Here is a 23,912-nt window from a genome sequence, read left to right on the forward strand (position 1 = left end):
TAGCAACCGTGGGCAATGGGGTGTTTTACTGTTGCTGTCTTGTTTTGTTCTGTTGTTTTTACTGCTGGTGTTGTTGACATGCTACAGTACTATGCAAATTTTATGCACATATATATAGCTGAATTTTGCACAGTACTGTAGAAATTTTATGCATTACATTGTACTGCTACCACAAAAAAAATTCATGATGTATATGAGTAATAATAAAACTGATTCTGATATGGGTCTCTTTTGTAGATTGAAAGTGGGAAGGGGGCAGGGAGAGGGGAAACATGGTTGGGAAAAGGGGAAGGGAGAGAGGATTTCTTCTCTGCCACTTGTCTCGCACTCTTCCCATGGCAGACAGGCTAACCCCTATTGACATAAATGGATCTGGGGTTGAGAGGATGAACGGCTTTAAGTTCCTTGGCATAAACATCACCGAGGATCTCACGTGGTCTGTACATATCGGCTGTGAGGTGAAAAAGGCATAACAGCATCTCTTTCACCTCAGACAGTTGAAGAAGTTTGGTTTGGGCCCCCAAATCCTAAGAACTTTCTACAGGGGCTCAACTGAGAGCATCCTGACTGACTGATCACTGCCTGGTTTGGGAACCGTACCTCCCTTAATCGCAGGGCTCTGCAGAGAGTGGTGCGGACAGCCCAGTGCATCTGTAGGTGTGAGCTTCCCATGATTCAGGACATTTACAGAGACAGGTGTGTAAAAAGGGCTGGAAGGATCATTGGGGAATCGAGTCACCCCAACCACAATCTGTTCCAGCTTCTACCATCTGGGAAACAGTAACCAGCATAAAAGCCAGAACCAGCAGGCTCCAGGACAGCTTCTTCCACCAGGCCATCAGATTGATTAATTCATGCTGATACAACTGTATTTCTATGTTATATTGTTGTACATTCTATTTATTACAAATTACTATAAATTGCACATTGCACATTTAGACGGAGATGTAACATAAAGATTTTTACTCCACGTGTGTGTGAAGGATGTAAGTAATAAAGTCAATTCAATTCAATTCCACCCTCGCCATTCCCAACATCTTTTGCTCCCGCTTGATTTACATACTTGCTATCTGCTCCATGTTGACAAATACTGTAAGTATTTTGGTGCTAGAATATGTAGAGCAGCACCCATTGGCTGCCCCCAGCACATCTTTAGGTTGTGTTGGTTATTAACACAAACACCACATTTCAATGTACCTATATCTCGATGAACATATGATAAATAATTCTAAACAGGGCTTGATTTGCTTTTGTTGTTTAGGTGTTCTGTGTTGTTTTGTTGAGCATTTTGGACATGCTGTGTTGGTGCCAGAAGTATGGTCCCGGGTACACTCTTGGGTGTGTTGTTTGTTAACACAAGCAATGCAATTCACTGTCTGCTTTGATATACGTGTGATAAATAAATCTGAATCTGATTTACTGGTTTAGAGCCACAATTGAATCAAGTTGGCTGTGAGAATCCATAAGGTGACACATGATTCCAGAGAATTTCAAGCATCACAGCTAGTAGAACATAGAATAGTACAGCACATTACAGGCTCTTCGGCCCACAATGTTGTGCCGACCCTCAAACCCTGCCTCCCATATAACCCCCCACCTTAAATTCCTCCATATACCTGTCTAGTAGTCTCTTAAACTTCACTAGTGTATCTGCCTCCACCACTGACTCAGGCAGTGCATTCCACGCACCAACCACTCTCTGAGTGAAAAACCTTCCTCTAATATCCCCCTTGAACTTCCCTCCCCTTACCTTAAAGCCATGTCCTCTTGTACTGAGCAGTGGTGCCCTGAGGAAGAGGCACTGGCTGTTCACTCTGTCTATTCCTCTTAATATCTTGTACACATCTATCTTGTTTCCTCTCATCCTCCTTCTCTCCAAAGAGTAAAGCCCTAGCTCCCTTAATCTCTGATCATAATCCATACTCTCTAAACCAGGCAGCATCCTGGTAAATCTCCTCTGTACCTTTTCCAATGCTTCCACATCCTTCCTATAGTGAGGCGACCAGAACTGGACACAGTACTCCAAGTGTGGCCTAACTAGAGTTTTATAGAGCTGCATCATTACATTGCATCTTAAACTCTATCCCTCAACTTATGAAAGTTAACACCCCATAAGCTTTCTTAACTACCCTATCTACCTATGAGGCAACTTTCATGGATCTGTGGACATGTACCCCCAGATCCCTCTGCTCCTCCACACAACTAGGTATCCTGCCATTTTGTACTCTGCCTTGGAGTTTGTCCTTCCAAAGTGTACCACCTCACACTTCTCCGGGTTGAACTCCATCTGCCACTTCTCAGCTCACTTCTGCATCCTATCAATGTCTCTCTGCAATCTTCGACAATCCTCTACACTACCTACAACACCACCAACCTTTGTGTCATCTGCAAACTTGCCAACCCACCCTTCTACCCCCACATCCAGGTCGTTAATAAAAGTCACGAAAAGTAGAGGTCCCAGAACAGATCCTTGTGGGACACTAGTCACAACCCTCCAATCTCAATGTACTCTTTCCACCATGACCCTCTGCCTTCTGCAGGCAAGCCAATTCTGAATCCACCTGGTCAAACTTCCCTGGATCCCATGCCTTCTGACTTTCTGAATAAGCCTACCATGTGGAACCTTGTCAAATGCTTTACTAAAATCCATGTAGATCACATCCACTGCACTACCCTCATCTCTATGCCTGGTCACCTCCTCAAAAAACTCTATCAGGCTTATTAGGCATGATCTGCTCTTCACAAAGCCATGCTGACTGTCCCTGATCAGACCATGATTCTCTAATTGCCCATAGATCCTATCTCTAAGAATCTTTTCCAACAGCTTTCCCACCACAGACGTAAGGCTCACTGGTCTATAATTACCCGGACTATCCCTACTACCTTTTTTGAACAAGGGGACAACATTCGCCTCCCTCCAGTCCTCCGGTACCATTCCCGTGGACAACGAGGACATAAAGATCCTAGCCAGAGGCTCGGCAATCTCTTCCCTCACCTCGTGGAGCAGCCTGGGGAATATTCCGTCAGTAGTAGGGTTGACATCTCACAGTGTGAGAGATTTGGGTTCAGTTCTGACCTCAGGTACTATCTGTGTGGAGTTTGCATGTCCTCCCCATGACTATAGGAATTTCTAGTCTGGTGCTCTGATTTCCCCCCACATTCCTAGGGAGTGCTGGTTGGAAAGTTAATTAGGTGCTAGCATGTAGGTGATAGTCAAATTCTGGGGAGTAATGAGAATGTGGGGAGATTAAAATTTGTAGAATCAGAATCAGGCTTACAGCACCGGTATGTGTCCTGAAATATGTTGTTTTTTGGCAGCAGTATATTGAAGTACATCATTCTAAAAACTACAGATTACAATAAGAAACATACTTCATATATAGAAAAATTAAGTTGTATAATTAGTGCAAAAAGAGAGTAAAAATAAGAAGTGAAAGTAATGAGGTAGCATACATGGGTTCATTGTCTATTCAGAAATCGGATGGCTGAGGGGAAGAAGCTGTTCCTAAAACGTTGTGTGTCTTCAGGCTCCTGTGCCACCTCCTCGATGACTGCAATGAGAAGAGGGCATGTTCTTGGTGATGGGGGCCCTTAATGATGGATGTTGCCTTTTTTAGGCTCCGCCTTTTGAAGGTGTCCTCAAAAATGGGGGGGCTGAGTGCCCAGGATGTGAGTTTACAACTTTCTGCAGCTTTTTCTGATCCTGTGCAGTGGCCTCTCCAGACCAGACAGTGATGTGACCAGTTAAGATGCTCTCTGCAGTACATCTGTATAAATTTGATGACATAGCAAGTCCTCAAACTTATAAGACAGTAAAGTATAGCTTCTTTGTAATTGTTTTACTATGTTGGGCCCAGGATAGATCTTCAGAGGTGTTGACACTCAGATCTGGATGTCAACATCTCTGTAGATCTACCCTCCAAGAGAACCTGTGACCTGGGGAGAGCAATGATATCGTCTATTCTTTAGAACTAATCCTGACTAAATTATTTATGATCAGAAATTTCTATTGGAAATGAGTTAAGTATCAGAGTCAGGTTTATTAATACTGATGTATCTCATGAAAGGTCTGAATAGAGTGAATGTGAAGAGGATGTTTCCAATAGTGGGGGAGTCTAGGACCAGAGGGCATAGCCTCAGAATACAAGGATGTTTCTTTAGAATGGAGATGAGGAGGAATTTCTTTGGCCAGAGGGTGGTGAATCTGTGGAATTCACTGCCACGGGTGGCTGTGGATGCCAAGTCATTGGGTATATTTAAAGCAGGAATTGATAGGTTCTTGATTGGTAAGGGCATCAAAGGTTACCGGGAGAAGGCAGGAGAATGGGGTGGAGAGGGATAATAAATTAAATGGAATGGTGGAGCAGACCTAATGGGCTGAATGGTCTACTTCAGATCCTTTGGCTTATGGTCTCATAGAAATCTGTTGTTTAGCAACAACAGTACAGTACAACACATAAAAATTCTAATAATTTACAATAATAATATATATTAAAAATAAATAGTGTTAAAAGAGGGCAAAATAGTGAAGTACTGTTAGTGGAACATTCAGAAATTTGATGGTAGAGGGAAGATGTTGTTCCAAAAATGTTGAATGTGAGCTTTTGGAGTCCTGTACCTCCTCACCAATAGCATGATGAGAGGAGGGCATGTCCTGTATGGTGAGGGTCATTCATGATTGCCTTTCTGAGGCATTGCCTTTAGAAGAAGTCGTCAATGGTGGGGTGGCTAGTGCCTGTGATAGAGCTGGCTGAGAAAGAAATCAAAGTTGCTGCTGCACAACTAAAGCATGGATATACATCTTATTATTTTCAGATTATCTTCCGCACACTTGGAATTCATACGAGCAACATTCCCACTCTGCCTTTGAAGTACTACGACACACAGGGCAGACATACGCCACTTAATGCCTATGCCCTCGACTTCTACAAACATGGCAGCTTAACTGCTTTGACCACTGACAACGGGTGAGAAGCCATTCTCTCATACGCGATTACGTTCTTGTGTAAGCAGTTCATCTTCAGGCTGAGTCCATCACTACCTTCTGGGCTCAGTTTTCAGGTGATGGTTAAGCCACTGGACTTGCAGCCAGCGTTTTGAACCATCATTTTCAAGACTTGAGTTCAAATCCTGTCATGGTAACGATTTAAATTCTAGTAGCTGAATATATCTGTGATTTCAAAAAAAACTTTTTTTTCCTCCATGAGCAGCAACATTGTCATAATACTGCACCAGGGACCAGAGCTCAATTCTAACCTCCAATGCTGTCTGTGTGGAGTTTGCCTGTTCTCTCTGTAACCATAAGACATAGGAGCAGAATTAGGCCATTCAGTCTGCTGCACCATTCCATCATGGTCGATCCTGGATCCCACTCAACCCCACACAGCTGCCTTTTCGACATATTCTTTGATGCCCTGACCAATCAGGAAACAATCAACTTCCACTTTAAATATATACACATGGACTTGGCCTCCATCACAGTCTGTGGCAGAGCATTCCAAACATTTACTACTCTCTGGCTAAAAAAATTCCTCCTCACCTCTGTTCTAAAGGGTCATCCCTCAATTTTGAGGCTGTGCTCTCTAGTTCTAGATACCATAGGAAGCATCTTCTCCACATCCGCCTTATCTGGTCCTTTCAACATTCGGCAGGGTTCAGTGAGGCTGTGCGCTCTAGTTCTGGATACCACACCATAGGAAACATCCTCTCCACATCCACCCTATCTTGCTCTTTCAACATTCGGTAGGTTTCAATGAGATCCCCTCGCATGCTTCTAAATTCCAGTGAGTACTGGTCTGAAGCTGCCAAACGTTCCTCATATATTAACCCCTTCATTTCCAGAAGCATCCCTGTGAAGGTTCTTGGCCTGGACCTCTGCCTAGTATTTCCCTCCATAGATGGTGCGCAACCTTCCAAGCTCCTCCATCATCTTGTGTATGTTGTTCAAGATTTCTGGCATCTGCAGAAACTCTTATTTCTTCATGGAACACAGTTGTTCGGACCCCAAACATGAGCCTATTTATTTTCACTCCCCATTCGGACATTCCAACACTAGCTCAGGGAACATCTCCTCATCGTCTGATATATACCCATCACAGCCTTCCCGATTCCAGATTAAGTACGATGATGAAGGCAGAGTGGCACCACTAGGAGACCCACAGCCTCACTGTGGCTGAAATCCAGGTTCAATCCTGACCTTGGTTGCTGTCTGTGTGGAGTTTGCACATTCTCCCTGTGACCAGGTGGGATCCCCTCACTCAGGTGCACCACTTTCCTTCCACATCCCAAAGACAAAGCAGTGAATAGTAACTGTAACTTGCTCCCAGTGAGTGATAGAATCTGGAGTAGTTGAAGAGAATGGTTGGGGTTGGGGAGGGAAGAACAAGAAAATAGGATTTACATAGGAGTTGTGTAAAAGTATGGTTGGTGGAGAGTGCAGACTCTCTGATTCCAGATCATCACCATCTAGTACAGGGTGGGGGCTACAGCACAGGATCGAAATAAACTGCGGGGAGTTGTAAACACAGTCAGTTCCATCATGGGCACTAGCCTCCATAGTATTCAGGACATCGTCAAGGAGTGATGCCTGAAAAATACAGTGTGTGTCATTAAGGATGCCATTACATCATGTACCTGTGATATTAAAACTGATTCTGATTCTGATAATAATTCTGCTGTTCCTATTTAGCTGAAATGTCGACTGTCCATTTCTCTTCACAGATGCTGGTACAGAAGCCAGAAGGCACACATTCAATGGGCAGGAACAGCTTCTTCCCCTCTGCCATCTGATTTCTGAGTGGACATATAGGGATCAAGGGTTCAATGTCCATTCAGAAATCGGGTGGCAGAGGGGAGAAGCTGTGCCTGAATCATTGAATGTGTGCCTTCTGGCTTCTTATTAAGGCTGATTCTGATCCACAGTTCTTCCAGTACTGTATTTAACTTTTTGCCCCATGTTTCAGCATCTGCAGTCTCGTATGTCTCCATCTGAGTGTCCCATTTTTTCTCACTGCATAGTTTACCTATATGTTCACTGTCTGCTGGAATTTCGTACAATGTTGCAGGGATTGAACAAAAGATAACAGTTGATATGCTGATGGTAAATTCATGTCCTGCTTATTCTTGACCCTGCAGAATTAATCAAGGAGAGGCATACAATCGGATCAAAGATTTCTCATTGGTGATTGCTGCAATCAGGTGAGAAAAGATATTTTTCTCTATTACCACTGCTTGATGTCATTTTAATTTGTTTTGTTCAATTGTTGATCTAATATTATTTATTTATTGAGATGAAATGTGGAACAGGCCTTCCAGCCCTTCGAGCCTTACCATCCATCAACCCGCATCTATAGAGAGAGTGCAGAGGAGATTTAGGACGTGGAAACTATAGAGAGAGTGCAGAGGAGATTTAGGATATGGATAATATAGAAAGAGTGCAGAGGAGATTTAGGACGTGGAAACTATAGAGAGAGTGCAGAGGAGATTTAGGATGTGGATAATACAGAGAGAGTGCAGAGGAGATTTAGGATGTGGATAATATAGAGAGAGTGCAGAGGAGATTTAGGATATGGATAATATAGAGAAAGTGCAGAGGAGATTTAGGACGTGGAAACTATAGAGAGAGTGCAGAGGAGATTTAGGATGTGGATAATACAGAGAGAGTGCAGAGGAGATTTAGGATGTGGATAATATAGAGAAAGTGCAGAGGAGATTTAGGACGTGGAAACTATAGAGAGAGTGCAGAGGAGATTTAGGATGTGGATAGTATAGAGAAAGTGCAGAGGAGATTTAGGACGTGGAAACTATAGAGAGAGTGCAGAGGAGATTTAGGATGTGGATAATACAGAGAGAGTGCAGAGGAGATTTAGGATGTGGATAATATAGAGAAAGTGCAGAGGAGATTTAGGACGTGGAAACTATAGAGAGAGTGCAGAGGAGATTTAGGATGTGGATAATACAGAGAGAGTGCAGAGGAGATTTAGGACGTGGAAACTATAGAGAGAGTGCAGAGGAGATTTAGGATGTGGATAATACAGAGAGAGTGCAGAGGAGATTTAGGATGTGGATAATATAGAGAGAGTGCAGAGGAGATTTAGGATATGGATAATATAGAGAAAGTGCAGAGGAGATTTAGGACGTGGAAACTATAGAGAGAGTGCAGAGGAGATTTAGGATGTGGATAATATAGAGAAAGTGCAGAGGAGATTTAGGACGTGGAAACTATAGAGAGAGTGCAGAGGAGATTTAGGATGTGGATAGTATAGAGAAAGTGCAGAGGAGATTTAGGACGTGGAAACTATAGAGAGAGTGCAGAGGAGATTTAGGATGTGGATAATACAGAGAGAGTGCAGAGGAGATTTAGGATGTGGATAATATAGAGAAAGTGCAGAGGAGATTTAGGACGTGGAAACTATAGAGAGAGTGCAGAGGAGATTTAGGATGTGGATAATACAGAGAGAGTGCAGAGGAGATTTAGGACGTGGAAACTATAGAGAGAGTGCAGAGGAGATTTAGGATGTGGATAATACAGAGAGAGTGCAGAGGAGATTTAGGACGTGGAAACTATAGAGAGAGTGCAGAGGAGATTTAGGATGTGGATAATATAGAGAGAGTGCAGAGGAGATTTAGGACGTGGAAACTATAGAGAGAGTGCAGAGGAGATTTAGGATGTGGATAATATAGAGAGAGTGCAGAGGAGATTTAGGATGTGGAAAATATAGAGAGAGTGCAGAGGAGATTTAGGACGTGGAAACTATAGAGAGAGTGCAGAGGAGATTTAAGACGTGGAAACTATAGAGAGAGTGCAGAGGAGATTTAGGATGTGGATAATATAGAGAGAGTGCAGAGGAGATTTAGGATGTGGATAATATAGAGAGAGTGCAGAGGAGATTTAGGACGTGGAAAATATAGAGAGAGTGCAGAGGAGATTTAGGACGTGGAAACTAGAGAGAGTGCAGAGGAGATTTAGGATGTGGATAATATAGAGAGAGTGCAGAGGAGATTTAGGATGTGGATAATATAGAGAGAGTGCAGAGGAGATTTAGGATGTGGATAATATAGAGAGAGTGCAGAGGAGATTTAGGATGTGGATAATATAGAGAGAGTGCAGAGGAGATTTAAGACGTGGAAACTATAGAGAGAGTGCAGAGGAGATTTAGGATGTGGATAATATAGAGAGAGTGCAGAGGAGATTTAGGATGTGGAAACTATAGAGAGAGTGCAGAGGAGATTTAGGATGTGGATAATATAGAGAGAGTGCAGAGGAGATTTAGGATGTGGACACTATAGAGAGAGTGCAGAGGAGATTTAGGATGTGGACACTATAGAAAGAGTGCAGAGGAGATTTAGGATATGGAAACTATAGAGAGAGTGCAGAGGAGATTTAGGATGTGGATAATATAGAGAGAGTGCAGAGGAGATTTAGGACGTGGAAACTATAGAGAGAGTGCAGAGGAGATTTAGGACGTGGAAACTATAGAGAGAGTGCAGAGGAGATTTAGGATGTGGATAATATAGAAAGAGTGCAGAGGAGATTTAGGATGTGGATAATATAGAGAGAGTGCAGAGGAGATTTAGGATGTGGATAATATAGAGAGAGTGCAGAGGAGATTTAGGATGTGGACACTATAGAGAGAGTGCAGAGGAGATTTAGGATGTGGACACTATAGAGAGAATGCAGAGGAGTTTTACAAGGATGTTGCCTGGATTGGGGAACATGCCTTATGAGAATAGGTTGAGTGAACTCGGCCTTTTCTCCTTGGAGCAACGGAGGATGAGAGGTGACCTGATAGAGGTGTATAAGATGATGAGAGGCATTGATCGTGTGGATAGTCAGAGACTTTTTCCCAGGGCTGAAATGGCTAGCATGAGAGGGCACAGGTTTAAGGTGCTGGGGAGTAGGTACAGAGGAGATGTCAGGGGTAAGTTTTTTACACAGAGAGTGGTGAGTGTGTGGAATGGGCTGCTGGCGACAGTGGTGGAGGTGGATACAATAGGGTCTTTTAAGAGACTCCTGGATAGGTACATGGAGCTTAGAAAAATCAAGGGCTATGGGTAAACCTAGGTAATTTCTAAAGTAAGTACATGTTCAGCACCGCATGTGGGCCAAAGGGCCTGTATTGTACTGTAATTTTTTCTATGTTTCTATGTTTCTAACCCAAGCCTGATCATGGAACAATTTCCAATGACCATAAGACCATAAGATATGGGAGCAAAATTAGGCCATTTGGCCCATTGAGTCTGCTCAACCATTTCATCATGGCTGATCGATTTTCCTCTCAGCCCCATATCCCTTCTGCCCTGACCAATCAAGAATCTATCAACCTCTGCCGTAAGTATAAAGAGCAAACACGAGGAAATCTGCAGATGCTGGAAATTCAAACAACAACACACACAAAATGCTGGTGGAACACAGCAGGCCAGGCAGCATCTATAGGAGAAGCGCTGTCAACGTTTCGGGCCGAAACATCGACAGTGCTTCTCCTTTAGATGCTGCCTGGCCTGCTGTGTTCCACCAGCATTTTGTGTGTGTTGTTGTTCCATAAATATAAAGGCTTGGCCTCCACACCTGCCTGTGGTAAAGAATTCCACAGGTTTGCCACTCTGTGGCAAAAGAAATTCCTCCTCATCTCTGTTCTAAAATGACACTCCTGTATTTTGAAGCTGTGAATTCTGCTTTTAGACTCTCCCACCATAAGAAACATCCTCTCCAGATCCACTCTATCAAGTCCTTTTACCATTCAATAGGTTTCAGTGAGGTCTCCCATCATTCTTCCGAATTCCAGTGAATACAGGCCCAGAGCCATCAGACGCTCTTCATGTGACAAGCCATTTAATCCTGGAATCACTTTTGTGAACCTCTTTTGAACCCTCTCCAATTTCAGCACATCCTTTCTAAGGGGCCTAAACCTGCTCACAATACTCCAAGTGAGGCCTCACCAGGGTTTTATATAGTTTCAACATTACATCCTTTCTTTTATATCTAGTCCTCTTGAAATGAATGCCAACATTGCATTTGCCTTCCTCACAATAGACTCAACTTGCAAATTTACCTTTATGGGAATCCTGCACGAAGACTCCCAGGTCCCTTTGCACCTCAGTTGTTGTATTTTCGCTCCATTTAGAAAATAATCGGCCCTTTTATTTCTTCTACCAAAGTGCATGAGCATACACTTCCTGACACTGTGTTCCATCTGCCATTTCTTTGCACATTCTCCTAATTTTTTTAGTCCATAGGTAGCCTCTCTACTTCCTCAAAACTACCTGCCCCTCTACCTATCTTCATGTCATCTGCAATCTTTGCCACAAAGCCATCAATTCAATCATCCAAATGACTGACATACTGTATAATGTAAAAAGGATCAGACCCAGCACAGACCCCTGTGGAACACCACTAACCAGCAGCCAGCCAGAAAAGTTCCTTTTATTCTCACTCTTTGTCTCCTGCCATTCAGCCACTGCTTAGTCCATGCTAAAATCTTTCCTGTAATGCCATGGGCTTATACCTTGTTAAGCAGCCTTATGTGTGGCACCTTGTCAAAGGTCTTCTGAAAATCCAAGTACACAACATCTACCAATTCTCCTTTGTCTATCCTGCTTGTTATTTCTTCAAATAATTCCAAGAGACTTGTCAGGCAAGGTTTTCCCTTGAGGAAACCATGTTGAATGTAGCTTATTTTTTCATGTGCCTCCAAGTACCCTGAGACCTCATCATTAATAACCATTGAGGTTAGACTAACTGGCCTATTGTTTCCTTTCTTCTACCTCGCTCCTGTCTTGAAGAGTAGTGTGAAATTTGCAATTTACCAGTCTTTTGGAACCATTCCAGAATCTAGTGATTCTTGAATGATCATTACTAATACCTCCACCAGCCACCTCTTTCAGAACCCTCAGGTGTACACCATCTCATCCAGGTGACTTATGGGGACCTTTCACTTTCCCAAGATCCTTCTCTCTAGTTTTGGTAATTTCACGCACTTCATGCCCCCTGACACCTGGAACTTCCATCATACTGTTAGTGTATTTCAGTGACTGTTGTAAAATACTTATTCAGTTCAGCTGCTAGTTCATCGACCCCCATAACTACCTCTCCAGCATCATTTTCCAGTGCTCCAATATCCACTCTCATCTCCCTTTTACATGTTTTATATAAGAAAAAACTTTTGGTATCCTCTTTAATATTATTAGTTAGCTTACTTTCATATTCCATCTTTACCTTCTTGATGACATTTTTAGTTACCTGCTGTTAGTTTTTAAAAGCTTTCCAATCCTCTATCTTCACAGTAATTGTTGCTCTATTATATGCCCTCTCTTTGACTTTTATTTTGGCTTTGACTTCTTTTGTTAGCCACAGTTGTGTCTTCTTTCCTTTACAATACTTCTTCCTATTCGGGATGTGTATATCCTGTGACTTCTGAATTCCTTCCAAAAATTCCAGCCATTGCTGCTCTGCCATCATCCCTGCCAGTGTTCTTTTCCAATCAATTCTGGCCAACTGCTCTCTCATGCCTCTGTAATTCCCTTCACTCCACTGTAATACTAATACATCTGACCTTAGCTTCACCTCAAATTTCAGGGTGAATTCAATCATATTACAATCACTTGTCCCTCAAACTCTCTAATCAATTCTGCTTCATTGCATAACACACGATCCAGAATAGCTGATCCTCTAGTGTGCTCAACCATGAGCTGCTGTAAAAAGCCATATTGCAGGCACTCTAGAAATTCCCCCTGCTGTAATCCAGCACCAAAGGGATTTTTCAAATCTACCTGCACATTGAAGTCCCCCATAACTGTTGGAACATTGCCCTTTTGGCATGCACTGTCTATCTCCCACTGTAATTTGTAAGTCACATCCTTACTACTGTTTGGGGAGGGGGGGTCTGTATACAACTCCCATCAGGGTCTTTTTACCTTTGCACTTCCATTGTTCTAACCACAATGATTCAACATCTTCTGACACTATGTCACTTCTTTCTAATGATTTGATTTCATTTTTTACCAACAAGGCAACACTGCTCTCTCTGCCTTCCTGCCTGTCCTTTTGCTACAATGTGTATTTTTTGGACATTAAACTCCCAGCTATAATCATTCAGCCATGATTCAGTGATGCCTACAACATATACATGCCAACCTGTAACTGAGCTGCAAGTTCATCTACCTTATTCTGTGTACTGTATACTGTATATCTACCTTATTCAGATACAGCACCTTCAGTCCTGTATTCACCCTTTTCAATTTTGACTGCCTTTTATGTTGTAACTCATCCTCTTGACTGCAATTTTGGCCTATAAACAGCCTCTCATCACTACACATTGCCTCTGTTTGTAAACCAGCTACCTTATCTTCAGCACTATTATCCACCTTTCCTATGATACTTCTTGCATTGAACTATAGGCAGCTCAGGACACTACTCACACCATGCTCAACCTTTTGATTCCTAACTTTATCTGAGGTTTTACCAACATCTGCCTCCACAACCTCTCCACTAACTGTTCTGGTACTCTGGTTCCCATCCCCCTGCAACTCTAGTTTAAACCCCACCGAACATTAACAAATCTTCCCACTAGGATACTGGTCTTCCTCCTCCATTTTAGATGCAAACTGTCCCTTCGGTACAAATCTCACATTCCCTGGAAGAGAGTCCAATGATCCAAAACTCTCATGCCCTCCCTCCTTCACCATCTCCTTAGCCATGTATTAAACTGTATAATCTTCCCAGTTCTGGTCTCACTAGCACATGGCACTGGTAACAATCCTGAAATCACAACCTTGGAGGTCCTGCCCTTTAACTTAGAACCTAACTCCCTGAACTCCCTTTGCAGAACCTCATCACTCATCCTACCCATGTCATTGGTACCTACATGGACCACAACTTCTGGCTGTTCACCCTCCCGCTTAAGAATGCTGAGGACTCAATCTGAGATATCCCGGATCCTGGCACCCAGGGAGGTAACATATCAATCAGAAATCTCATTCTCACCCACAGAACCTCCTGTCCGTTCCCCTTTCTAACAAATCCCCTATCACTACAGCGTGCCTCTTCTATCTCATCTCCTTCTGAGTCATAGAGGCAGACACAGTGCCATACTCCCAACCACTGTGATTTTCCTCTGTTGGGTCATCCCTCCCGACAGTATCCAAAATGATGTACCTGTTGTTGAGGGGGATGGCTTCAGGGGTACTCTGCACTGTCTCCTTAATCCCTTTCCCTTAACTGATGATCACACGGGCTTCTGTGTCCTGCGCCTTGGGTGTAACTATCTCTCTATATGTCCTATCTATCACCCCTTCAGCCTCCCAAATGATCTGGAGCTTATCCAGTTCCAGCTCCAACTCCATAACACAGTTTGTTAGGAGCTGCACCTGGATGCACTTCTCACAGTTGTAGTTGTCAGGGACACTGAAGGTCTCCCTGCTTTCCCACATCCCGTAAGAGGAGCATTCCACTATTCTGCCAGACATCTCTACTCTCCTAGCTGATCAGATACAAAGACTTCATAAAACCTGTGTGGATGAGTGTGTGCCTACAAAGACTTGCTGTATATTCCCAAAGCAAAAGCCGTGGATGAACCAGGAGGTACCTTGTCTGCTGAAGGCCAGATCTGTGGCATTCAAGGCTGGCAACCCAGGTCTGTACCAGAAAACCAGATCTGACTTGCAGAGGACTATTTCAAGGGCAAAGAGATACTTTTGAATGAAGTTGGAGACGACATCGAATGTACGATAACTCTGGCAGGGGTGTGTGCTTAGCCCACTGCTCTACTCTCTCTATTACCATGACTGTGTAGCTCAAATACCATCTACAAATTTGCTGACGATACAACCATTGTTGGTAGAATCTCAGGTGGTGACAAAAGGGCATACAGGAGTGAGATATGCCAACTAGTGGAGTGGTGTCGCAGCAACAACCTGGCACAACGTCAGTAAGAGAAAGAGCTGATTGTGGACTTCAAGAAGGGTAAGACAAAGGGACACGTACCAATCCTCATAGGGGGATCAGAAGAGGAGAGAGTAAGCAGTTTCAAGTTCCTGGGTATCAAGATCTCTGAAGACCTAACCCAGTCCCAGCATATCAATGCAGTTATAAAGAAGGCAGGACAGTGACTATACTTCATTAGGAGTTTGAAGAGATTTGGTATGTCAACAGAAACACTCAAAAACCTATAGATGTAGCGTGGAGAGCATTCTGACAGACTATATCACTGTCTGGTATGGGGGGCTACTGCATAGGACCGAAAAAATCTGCAGAGGGTTGTAAATCTTGTCAGCTCCATCTTGGGTATTAGCCTACAAAGTACTCAGGACATCTTCAAGGAGCGGTGTCTCAGAAAGGCAGCGTCCATTATTAAGGACTTCCAGCACCCAGGGCATGCCCTTTTCTCACGGTTACCATCAGGTAGGAGGTACAGAAGCCTGAAGGCACACACTCAGCAATTCAGGAACAGCTTTTTCCCCTCTGCCATCTGATTTCTAAATGGACTTTGAACCCATGAACACTACCTCACTTTTTCAATATATATTATTTCTGTTGTTGCACGATTTTTAATCTCCAAGATGCATATACTCTGATTTATTTAGTTATTTGTTTGTTTGTTTGTTTGTCTTCTATATTATGTATTGCATTGAACTGCTGTTGCTAAGTTAACAAATTTCACGACACATGCCAGTGATAATAAATCTGATTCTGATTCTGAGAAGAGAGGGAAAAATCTTGAGCTTTTCTTTCATTTGCTTTCCCTTTGCTGAAGCCTCAAAGATCTAAAGCCTTAAGGTCACCACTCTGACTCTGTCCACTCAGATGACAGCCATTGCGATCACCCCTGTCTTCCTTTACTTTGCTCTTACTAATCAATCCCAAACGCTGAATGGTCACTGGTCAAAGTGACCCATTCTTGCCTTTTATCGATGGTCAGTGGTACTGTAAAGAGTTGTGCCAGCTGCTATGCTACTGTGCCACTGTACTAATCTATCCAGACGGCTGTGAAAGCCAAGTCATTGGGTATATTTAAAGCAGAAGTTGATAGGTTCTTTATTATTCAAGGCATCAAAGATTATGGGGAGAAGGCAGAAGAATGGGGCTGAGAAGGAGAATAAATCAGCCATGATTGAATGATGGAGCAGACTCAATGGGTTGAACAGCATTATTCTGCTCCTATGTCTTATTGCCCAAATAGGAAATTGGGAAGGTGCAGATTTTTTGAACAGGTGTATGAACAGGAAGGGTGAGAGTGATCTGTTCTATCCATGAGTTAGGATTATCACCACTCCATACCTCAAGTCACCCCTTCTCACTATCTGATTATATCCTCTCAGTGGAAAAAGCCTGCTTGAATTCACCCTATCTCATAATTTTGTATCCCTCTAATACATCTCTCTTTCTTCTCCTGTGCTCCAGGTAATAAAATAAGGCTAGGATATATACTGTACAATAAATTGATCAGGCACCAAGAAACATTAATGAACAGAGACCGAGGGGTCCAAGTCCATCGTTCCCTGAAAGTGGCAACACAGGTTGTTAGGGTAATGAAGAAGGCTTATGACATGCTTGCCTTCATAAGTCAAAGCTTAGACTATACAAGTTGGGATTTTATCTTGAGCCAGTACGGTAGTGTAGTGGTTAGTATAACCTGGTGTGTAAACACCAATGTGCTTGAACAGAAAGTGCAGCAAAAAGTAGTGGATACCCCCAGTCCGTCACAGGTAAAGCCCTCCCCGCCATTGAGCACATCTACATGGAGCATTGCTGCAGGAAAGCAGCATCCATCAACAGGGACCCTCACCTCCCAGGCCAGGCTCTCTTCTCACTGCTGCCATCAGGAAGAAGGTACAGGAGCTTCAGGGCCTGCACCGCCAGGTTCAGGAACAATTATTACCCCTCAACCATCAGGCTCTTGAACCAAAGGGGATAACTTCACTTGCCCCACCATTGAAATGTTCTCACAACCTCCAGACTCACTTTCAAGGACTCTTCATCTCATGTTCTCAATGTTTATCACTTGTTTATTTACTTACTTACTTATTTTTCATTATTTCTTTTTCTTTTTGTATTTGCACAGTTTGTTGTTGTTTTCACACTGGTTAAATGCCCTGTTGGTGCAGTCTTTCATTGATTCTACTATGGTGATTAGATTTATTGAGTATACCCACAAGAAAATGAATCTTGGGGTTGTGTATAGTGACATATATGTACTTGGATAATAAATTTCCTTGATTATAGCACTAGCAGTCAGCGCTTGGGGTTTGACTCCTACTGCTGTCTGTAAGGAGTCTGTACATTGTCCCTCTGATTGTGCGGGTTTCCTCCAGGAGCTTCATTCCCCCACCCCCCACATTCTGAAGACGTACTGTTTAGGGTTGGTGAGTTATGGGCATGTTACATTGGCGCTGGAAGTATGGTGACACTTGTAGACTGCCCTCACGCACATCTCAGACTGCGTTGGTCGTTGATTCAAATGAGTCATTTTATTGTAACTTTCAATGACACGAATAAAGCTAATCTTTAGGAAACTTTGGTTCAGTCACACGGAGTATAGGCAATCTCTGAGTTACAGTTGTTCAAGTACAGAAATTCGCCCTTACAGAATTCATAACTCACTACCCAAAAATATGAGATAAGGGAATAAAATTCACCCTCTCAGAAGTTGTGAGGAAAAACAAGTTCACACAAAATTTATTTTCCTTTCCTGTTCTGTCAATCTCTATTTCTCCATACTTGTATTGCTCTGAGACTGATGTAGACTCATTGAAGTGCAATGCCTCCTTCTACACTCAGTGGCCACTTTATTAGGCACACCTGCTCGTTGATGCAAATATCAAATCTGCAGCAACTCAATGCATATAGGCACTGTCAAGAGGTTCAGCTGTTGTTCAGACCAAGCATCAGAATGGGGGAAAAATGTTATCTAAGTGACTTTGACAGCAGAATGATCATTGGATAATCTGTTCTGAATTTTATTCGCTTACTTTTATCGTTTGCATGATTTGTTTTTGCACATTGGGTGTTTGATGGTCTTTTTAATGGGTTCTATTGGGCTCCTGTAAAGAGACAAATCTCAAAGTTGTATATCGTATATATACTTTGATAATAAATGCACTTTGGTGCCAGACAGGATAGTTTGAGTATCTCAGACAGTGCTGTGTTCCTGGGATTTTCATGCACAACAGTCTCTAAAGTTTGCAGAGAATGGTGAGATAAATTAAAAACACCCAGTTCTGTGGACAGAAATGCCTTGTTAATGAGAAAGTTCAGAGGAGAATGGCTCCTCAATGGCTCCTGTTCAAGCTGACAGGAAGGCACCAGTAACTCAAATAACGCAAAAGAGAGGGTATACAAGGAAGTCAGAGCTAGTGGGAAAATAGAGGATTGGGGAGCTTTTAAAAACTTGCAGAAGGAAACTAAGAGGATTATTCAGGAAGAAAAGATGAATTGTGAGAGGAAGCTCGCGACTAGTATCAAGAAGATACTAAAAGCTTTTTTAAGTATATAAAGGGTCAGAGAGAGCCAAGAGTAGATATAGGACCAATATAAAATGACGCTGGAGAAATTGTAATGAGAGATGCAGAGATGACAGAGGAACTGAATGTGTACTTTCCATCAGTCTTCACAGTAGAAGACGTCTGCAGTATACCAGACATTCAAGAGCGTCAGGGAACTGAAGCAGGAGCAGTGAAAATTACATCCAAGAAGGTGCTCAGGAAGCTTAATGGTCTGAGGGTGGATAAATCTTCTGGACCTGATGGAATACACCCTTGGGTTCTGATGGAAGTAGCTGGGGAGATTGTGGTGGCATTCCCAATGATCTTTCAAGAATCAATAAATTTTGGCATTGTACCGGATGACGGGAAAATTGTGAATGTTAATCCACTATTTAAGAAGGGTGGGAGGCTGCAGAAAGGAAACTACAGACCTGTTAGCCTGACATCAGTGGTTGGGAAATAGTTGGAATTAATTGTTAAGGATTAGATTACGGAGTACCTGGAGGCACATGACAAGATAGGCCAAAGCCAGCATGGTTTCCGGAAAGGAAAATCCTGCCTGACAAACCTACTGCAATTCTTTGGGGAAATTACAAGCAGGGTAGACAAAGGAGATGTAGTAGATATTACTAGCATGGGTGGAGCATTGGCTGATCAGGAAAAAACAGAGAGTGGGAATAAAGCCACTATTCTGGCTGGCTGCCGGTTACCAGTGGAGTTCCACAGAGTTCAGTGTTGGGACTGCTGCTTTTTACAATGTATGTCAATGATTTGGACTACTGTATTAATGTATTTGTGGCTAAACTTGCCGACGATACAAAGATAGGTGGAGGAGCAGGTAGTGTTGAGGAAACAGAGAGCCTGCAGAGAGACTTAGATAGTATAGGGGAATGGGCAAGGAAATGGCAAATGAAATACAATGTTGGAAAGTGTATGGTCATGCACTTTGGTGGAAGAAATAAATGGGCAGACTATAATTTAGATGGGGAGAGAATTTAAATCACAGAGATGCAAAGGGACTTGAGAATCCTTGTGCAATATACCCTAAAGGTAAACCTCAAGATTGAGCCAGTTGTGAAGAAAGCGAATGCAATGTTGGCATTCATTCCTAGAGGTATAGAATATAAGAGCAGGGATGTGATGTTGAGGCTCTATAAGGCACTTGTGAGACCACGCTTGGAGTATTGTGTGCTGTTCGGGGCTCCTTATTTTAGAAAACATATACTGACATTAGAGGGGGTTCAGAGAAGATTCACGAGAATGATTCCAGGAATGAAAGGGTTACTGTATGAAGAATGCCTGGCATCTCTTGGGCTGTATTCCCTGGAGTTCAGGTAATTGTGGGGGGGGGGGGGGATCTCATAGAAATATTCCAAATGTTAAAAGGCCTGAACAGATTAGATATGGCAAAGTTATTTCCCATGGCAGGGGACTCTAGAACAAAAGGACACGACTTCAGGATTGAAGGATGTTCTTTTAGAACTGAGATGCAGAGAAATTACTTCAGTCAGAAAGTAGTAAATCTGTGGAATTTGTTGCCATGAGTGGCTGTGGAGGCCAAGCCATTGGGTGTATTTAAGGCAGAGCTAGATAGGATCTTGATTAGCCAGGGCATCAAAGGGTATGGGGTGAAGGCAGGGGAGTGGGGATGACTGGAAGAATTAGATCAGCCCGTGATTGAATGACAGAGCAAATCTGATGGGCCGAATGGCCCACTTCTGCTCCTTGTGGTCTTATGACCACTCTTTACAACAGTGGTGCACAGAAGAGCATTTCTGAATGCACAGCACATTGAATCTTGAAGAGAATGGGCTACAGCAGCAAAAGACCATGAAAACATACACTCAGCAGCTGCTTTAATATGTATGGGATGGACTGAGTGTGTTTTCTGTTCTTGTGCTGGGAAGAATATTGCTCTCAGAACTGCTGTAGACTCAGTGGATTCCAATGCTTCCTTCCTTCCATGTCAGCTGTATTAAGTGATTCAATCATTAATCTCCCACAATGGCTTTTGTTTTTACAGTACGTCTCTAGCGGACTTGTGCGACAGGGATGACGACCCTGTTGTATTAGCTTTTCAGCAGCTCACAGAGGATTACTGTGCTAAGCTTCACAAAGTTTCCAGCTAATGCACTGAAGATTCCAACACCATCATCATTGAATGCGGTATAGGAAGGCATGGGGACAGTTCTGAGCTACGATAAGATTCTGTCTCGTGGGCAAAGGAAACATTTCAAAGACATCAAAATCATCCTGAAGAAATCCAACATGACATCTAAATACATTGACCTCAATAGATACGCCCGGAGGAAATCTGTTCAAGAAGGAGCTGCGCTACATGAGAGCAACCTCTGCTGTGCCTTAGAGAACAAGCAAAAGGAGAGGCTGAAAACCAAAAGACCCAGTCACTAAACACAGCCACCACTTACTCTTGTCCACACTGCACTGGCCTCTCCAGCCAGCTGGGGACACAGCAATAGAAAACTCCTTAGCAGAACCTCATACTCAACCTGAGTGAGCACTCTACCGCTAAGATCCTTAGCTGATCCGGGTCCATGGACTCAACTTGGTTCGGAATGCTGTAGCGTGCTTCTATTGTTTGCATGATTTGTGTTTTATTTGTCTTTCTCTGCACATTGTGTGTTAATTTTTTTTAATTGAGTTCTTTTGAGTTTATTACTTTGCAGTTGTCTGTAAGCAAACAAATCTCAGAGTTGTATAATTTATATATTCTTTGACGTTAAGTGTACTTTGAATCTGATCTGCCTCTTCCCTTCAGTGCCAGATAATAATGTGTTGCAAAAATTACACACTGATAGATAACCAGACAGACTTCATATTTTTCCCGGGGTTTAAGTGTCTAATAGTAGACGACATGAGTTTAAGGTGAGGGGGGTAATTTCAAAGGAGATGTAAGGGCCAAGTTTTTCACGCAGATGGTGCTGGGACCTGGAGTGTGCTGCCTGGCTTGGTGCTAGAGGCAGATATATTAGAGGCTTTTAAGAGACGTTGAGATAGGCACATGAATGAGAAAACTGGAAGGATAATGGCCATTATTAGTCCACTCCCTGTTTAGTTGGACATTTGATTACTAATTTAATTGATTTGGCACATTGTGGGCCGAAGAGTCTTCTCCTGTGCTGTACTGTTCAATGTTCTATGATTGCTTCTGATTTTGGGGATATTTGTTATCAATATATTGGAATAAAGTTGCACTAATTCACTTACACCTTCAGGAAGAAGCCATTCAGCCCCAGTAGGCCAACTTTTCGAGCCTGTCTATCCAGTTGGCGGCACAAAGGATAGTAGTTAGCTTAGCGCAATCACAGCGCCAGCGATCACCGATCAGTATTCGGGATTCAATTCTGTGGCGTCTGTACCCTATGACCGTAGGATTTACTTCTGGGCTCTCTGGTTTTCTCGCACGTTTCTCCCATGTGTACGGCTTAGGGTTAATAAGTTGCAGACATGCTACATTGGCACTGGGAATATGGCAACATTTGAGGGCTGGCCACTACAATGCTTGCAGATTGATTTGACTCAAACAACACATTTCACTCCATGTTTTGATATACGTACATGTGTGAAAAAACATTAATCTTTTAAAATTTTTTTGAATAAAATCAAACTCGAGAATATAGATGTGTGTACAAGTGCAATAAAAACTTACAGAGCCATCACAGGACTATGGGCTTTTTCAGTCTCATGGTTTTTATATTCTGTGTTTTTGCCCATTCTTTTCATTGGTTTTCTGTTAGGTCGGAGGGGATTGGAGCTCGATGTCCTTAATTGCATTTTTGTTAGTTTTCTTGTGCATGGTAAGGTGATTTGGGGGCTGCTGTTCTTACTGTGTTGATGCTGGGGGGGGGGGTTGATGATCATGTTGACCTTTATTTTTGCTGGGTGGGTGGGTTTGCTGTTTCTCTTTGAACTGACTTCCATGTTTTTTTTTGTTTCATGACTATCTCGAGAAGAAGAATCTCCCAGTTGTACACTGCATACTGATTGTATGATCCTAAAATGATTCTGTACTAACTGTGACCCTCATAAACACAAGTGATTGTGAAGATGCTGGAAATCGAAGCCAACACACACAAAATACTGGAGGACCACGGCAGGTCAGGTCAGACAGTTAATGTCGTTTTGGGGAACCAAGGTGCTGAAAATAATGGCAGTTTATTTCCCTCCATGCTGCTGCCTGACAGGCTGAGCTCCTCCGACATTCTGTGCATGTAACTATGATACTCTGCTGCCTCTTCAAGTTGCTTGCCAATAACATTGAATCCACAGCATATATTCCTGTGCGACAACATAACTGGGGGCTTTAGTGGATACCAGTGTCGAGTCCTGTATAGGATTAATTTCACAGCAAAGTTTCTGTATTATGCTTTCCATCCTAGATTAAATCAATGTCACAGCCATGGAAACATAGTACATCTGTGTCACACCCATGGTCCCATGTCAATTCAACGTACTCCCACAGTCCCATATTACGTCAATGTACACCCACAGCTCATTATCACATTAACATACACTCATGGTCTCATAAAACATCTATGTACACCCACAGTCCCATGTTGTATCAGCGAAAACCCACAATCCCATATTACACCAACCCACACCCACGGTCTCATATTAAACCAGTGCACACCCACGGTCTCATATTAAACCAGTGTACACCCATAGCCCCATATTAAACCAGTGTACACCCACGGCCCCATATTAAACCAGTGCACACCCACGGCCCCATATTAAACCAGTGCACACCCACGGCGCCATATTAAGCCAGTGCACACCCACAGCCCTATATTAAACCAGTGTACACCCACGGCCCCATATTAAACCAGTGTACACCCATGGCCCCATATTAAACCAGTGCACACCCACGGCCCCATATTAAACCAGTGCACACCCTTAGCCCTATATTAAACCAGTGTACACCCATGGCCCTATATTAAACCAGTGTACACCCATGGCCCCATATTAAACCAGTGTACACCCTTAGCCCTATATTAAACCAGTGTACACCCATGGCCCTATATTAAACCAGTGTACACCCATGGCCCCATATTAAACCAGTGCACACCCTTAGCCCTATATTAAACCAGTGTACACCCATGGCCCTATATTAAACCAGTGTACACCCATGGCCCCATATTAAACCAGTGCACACCCACGGCCCCATATTAAACCAGTGCACACCCTTAGCCCTATATTAAACCAGTGTACACCCATGGCCCCGTATTACATCCTTGTACTCCCACGGATCTCTATTACATCCACGTACACACACCACTATTCCCTCTAATATATAAGGGCCAGTGTGCACATAACTCTTGTGCTGTGCGATTTTTTTGCCCAATGACAATGTGTGTACTGTACACCGAATAATATCCCCAATACAAACAGTATAAATAGGAAGTTCTAAAGCCTGC

The 23,912-nt window shown here is 43.0% G+C and overlaps 1 protein-coding gene across 2 annotated transcripts in view; it reads left to right on the top strand.

Annotated features, from left to right (window-relative positions):
• Window positions 1-22,115, top strand: part of LOC132396523 (probable ATP-dependent RNA helicase DDX60) — a 165,171-nt gene extending 143,056 nt beyond the window's left edge. Inside the window, exons 35-38 of one of the 2 annotated variants that reach the window (XM_059974118.1) lie at window positions 4,816-4,967; window positions 7,135-7,197; window positions 13,824-13,950; window positions 20,501-22,115. In XM_059974118.1, the coding sequence (XP_059830101.1) occupies window positions 4,816-4,967; window positions 7,135-7,197; window positions 13,824-13,950; window positions 20,501-20,533 (375 nt within the window). In that variant the 3' untranslated portion in view covers window positions 20,534-22,115. The remainder of the gene's footprint in view (window positions 1-4,815; window positions 4,968-7,134; window positions 7,198-13,823; window positions 13,951-20,500) is intronic. The other variant, XM_059974119.1, reaches the window with a different exon arrangement.
• The last annotated feature ends 1,797 nt before the right edge of the window (window positions 22,116-23,912 follow it).

Source organism: Hypanus sabinus, chromosome 7 (assembly GCF_030144855.1).
Source record: "Hypanus sabinus isolate sHypSab1 chromosome 7, sHypSab1.hap1, whole genome shotgun sequence".
Taxonomy (NCBI): domain Eukaryota; kingdom Metazoa; phylum Chordata; class Chondrichthyes; order Myliobatiformes; family Dasyatidae; genus Hypanus; species Hypanus sabinus.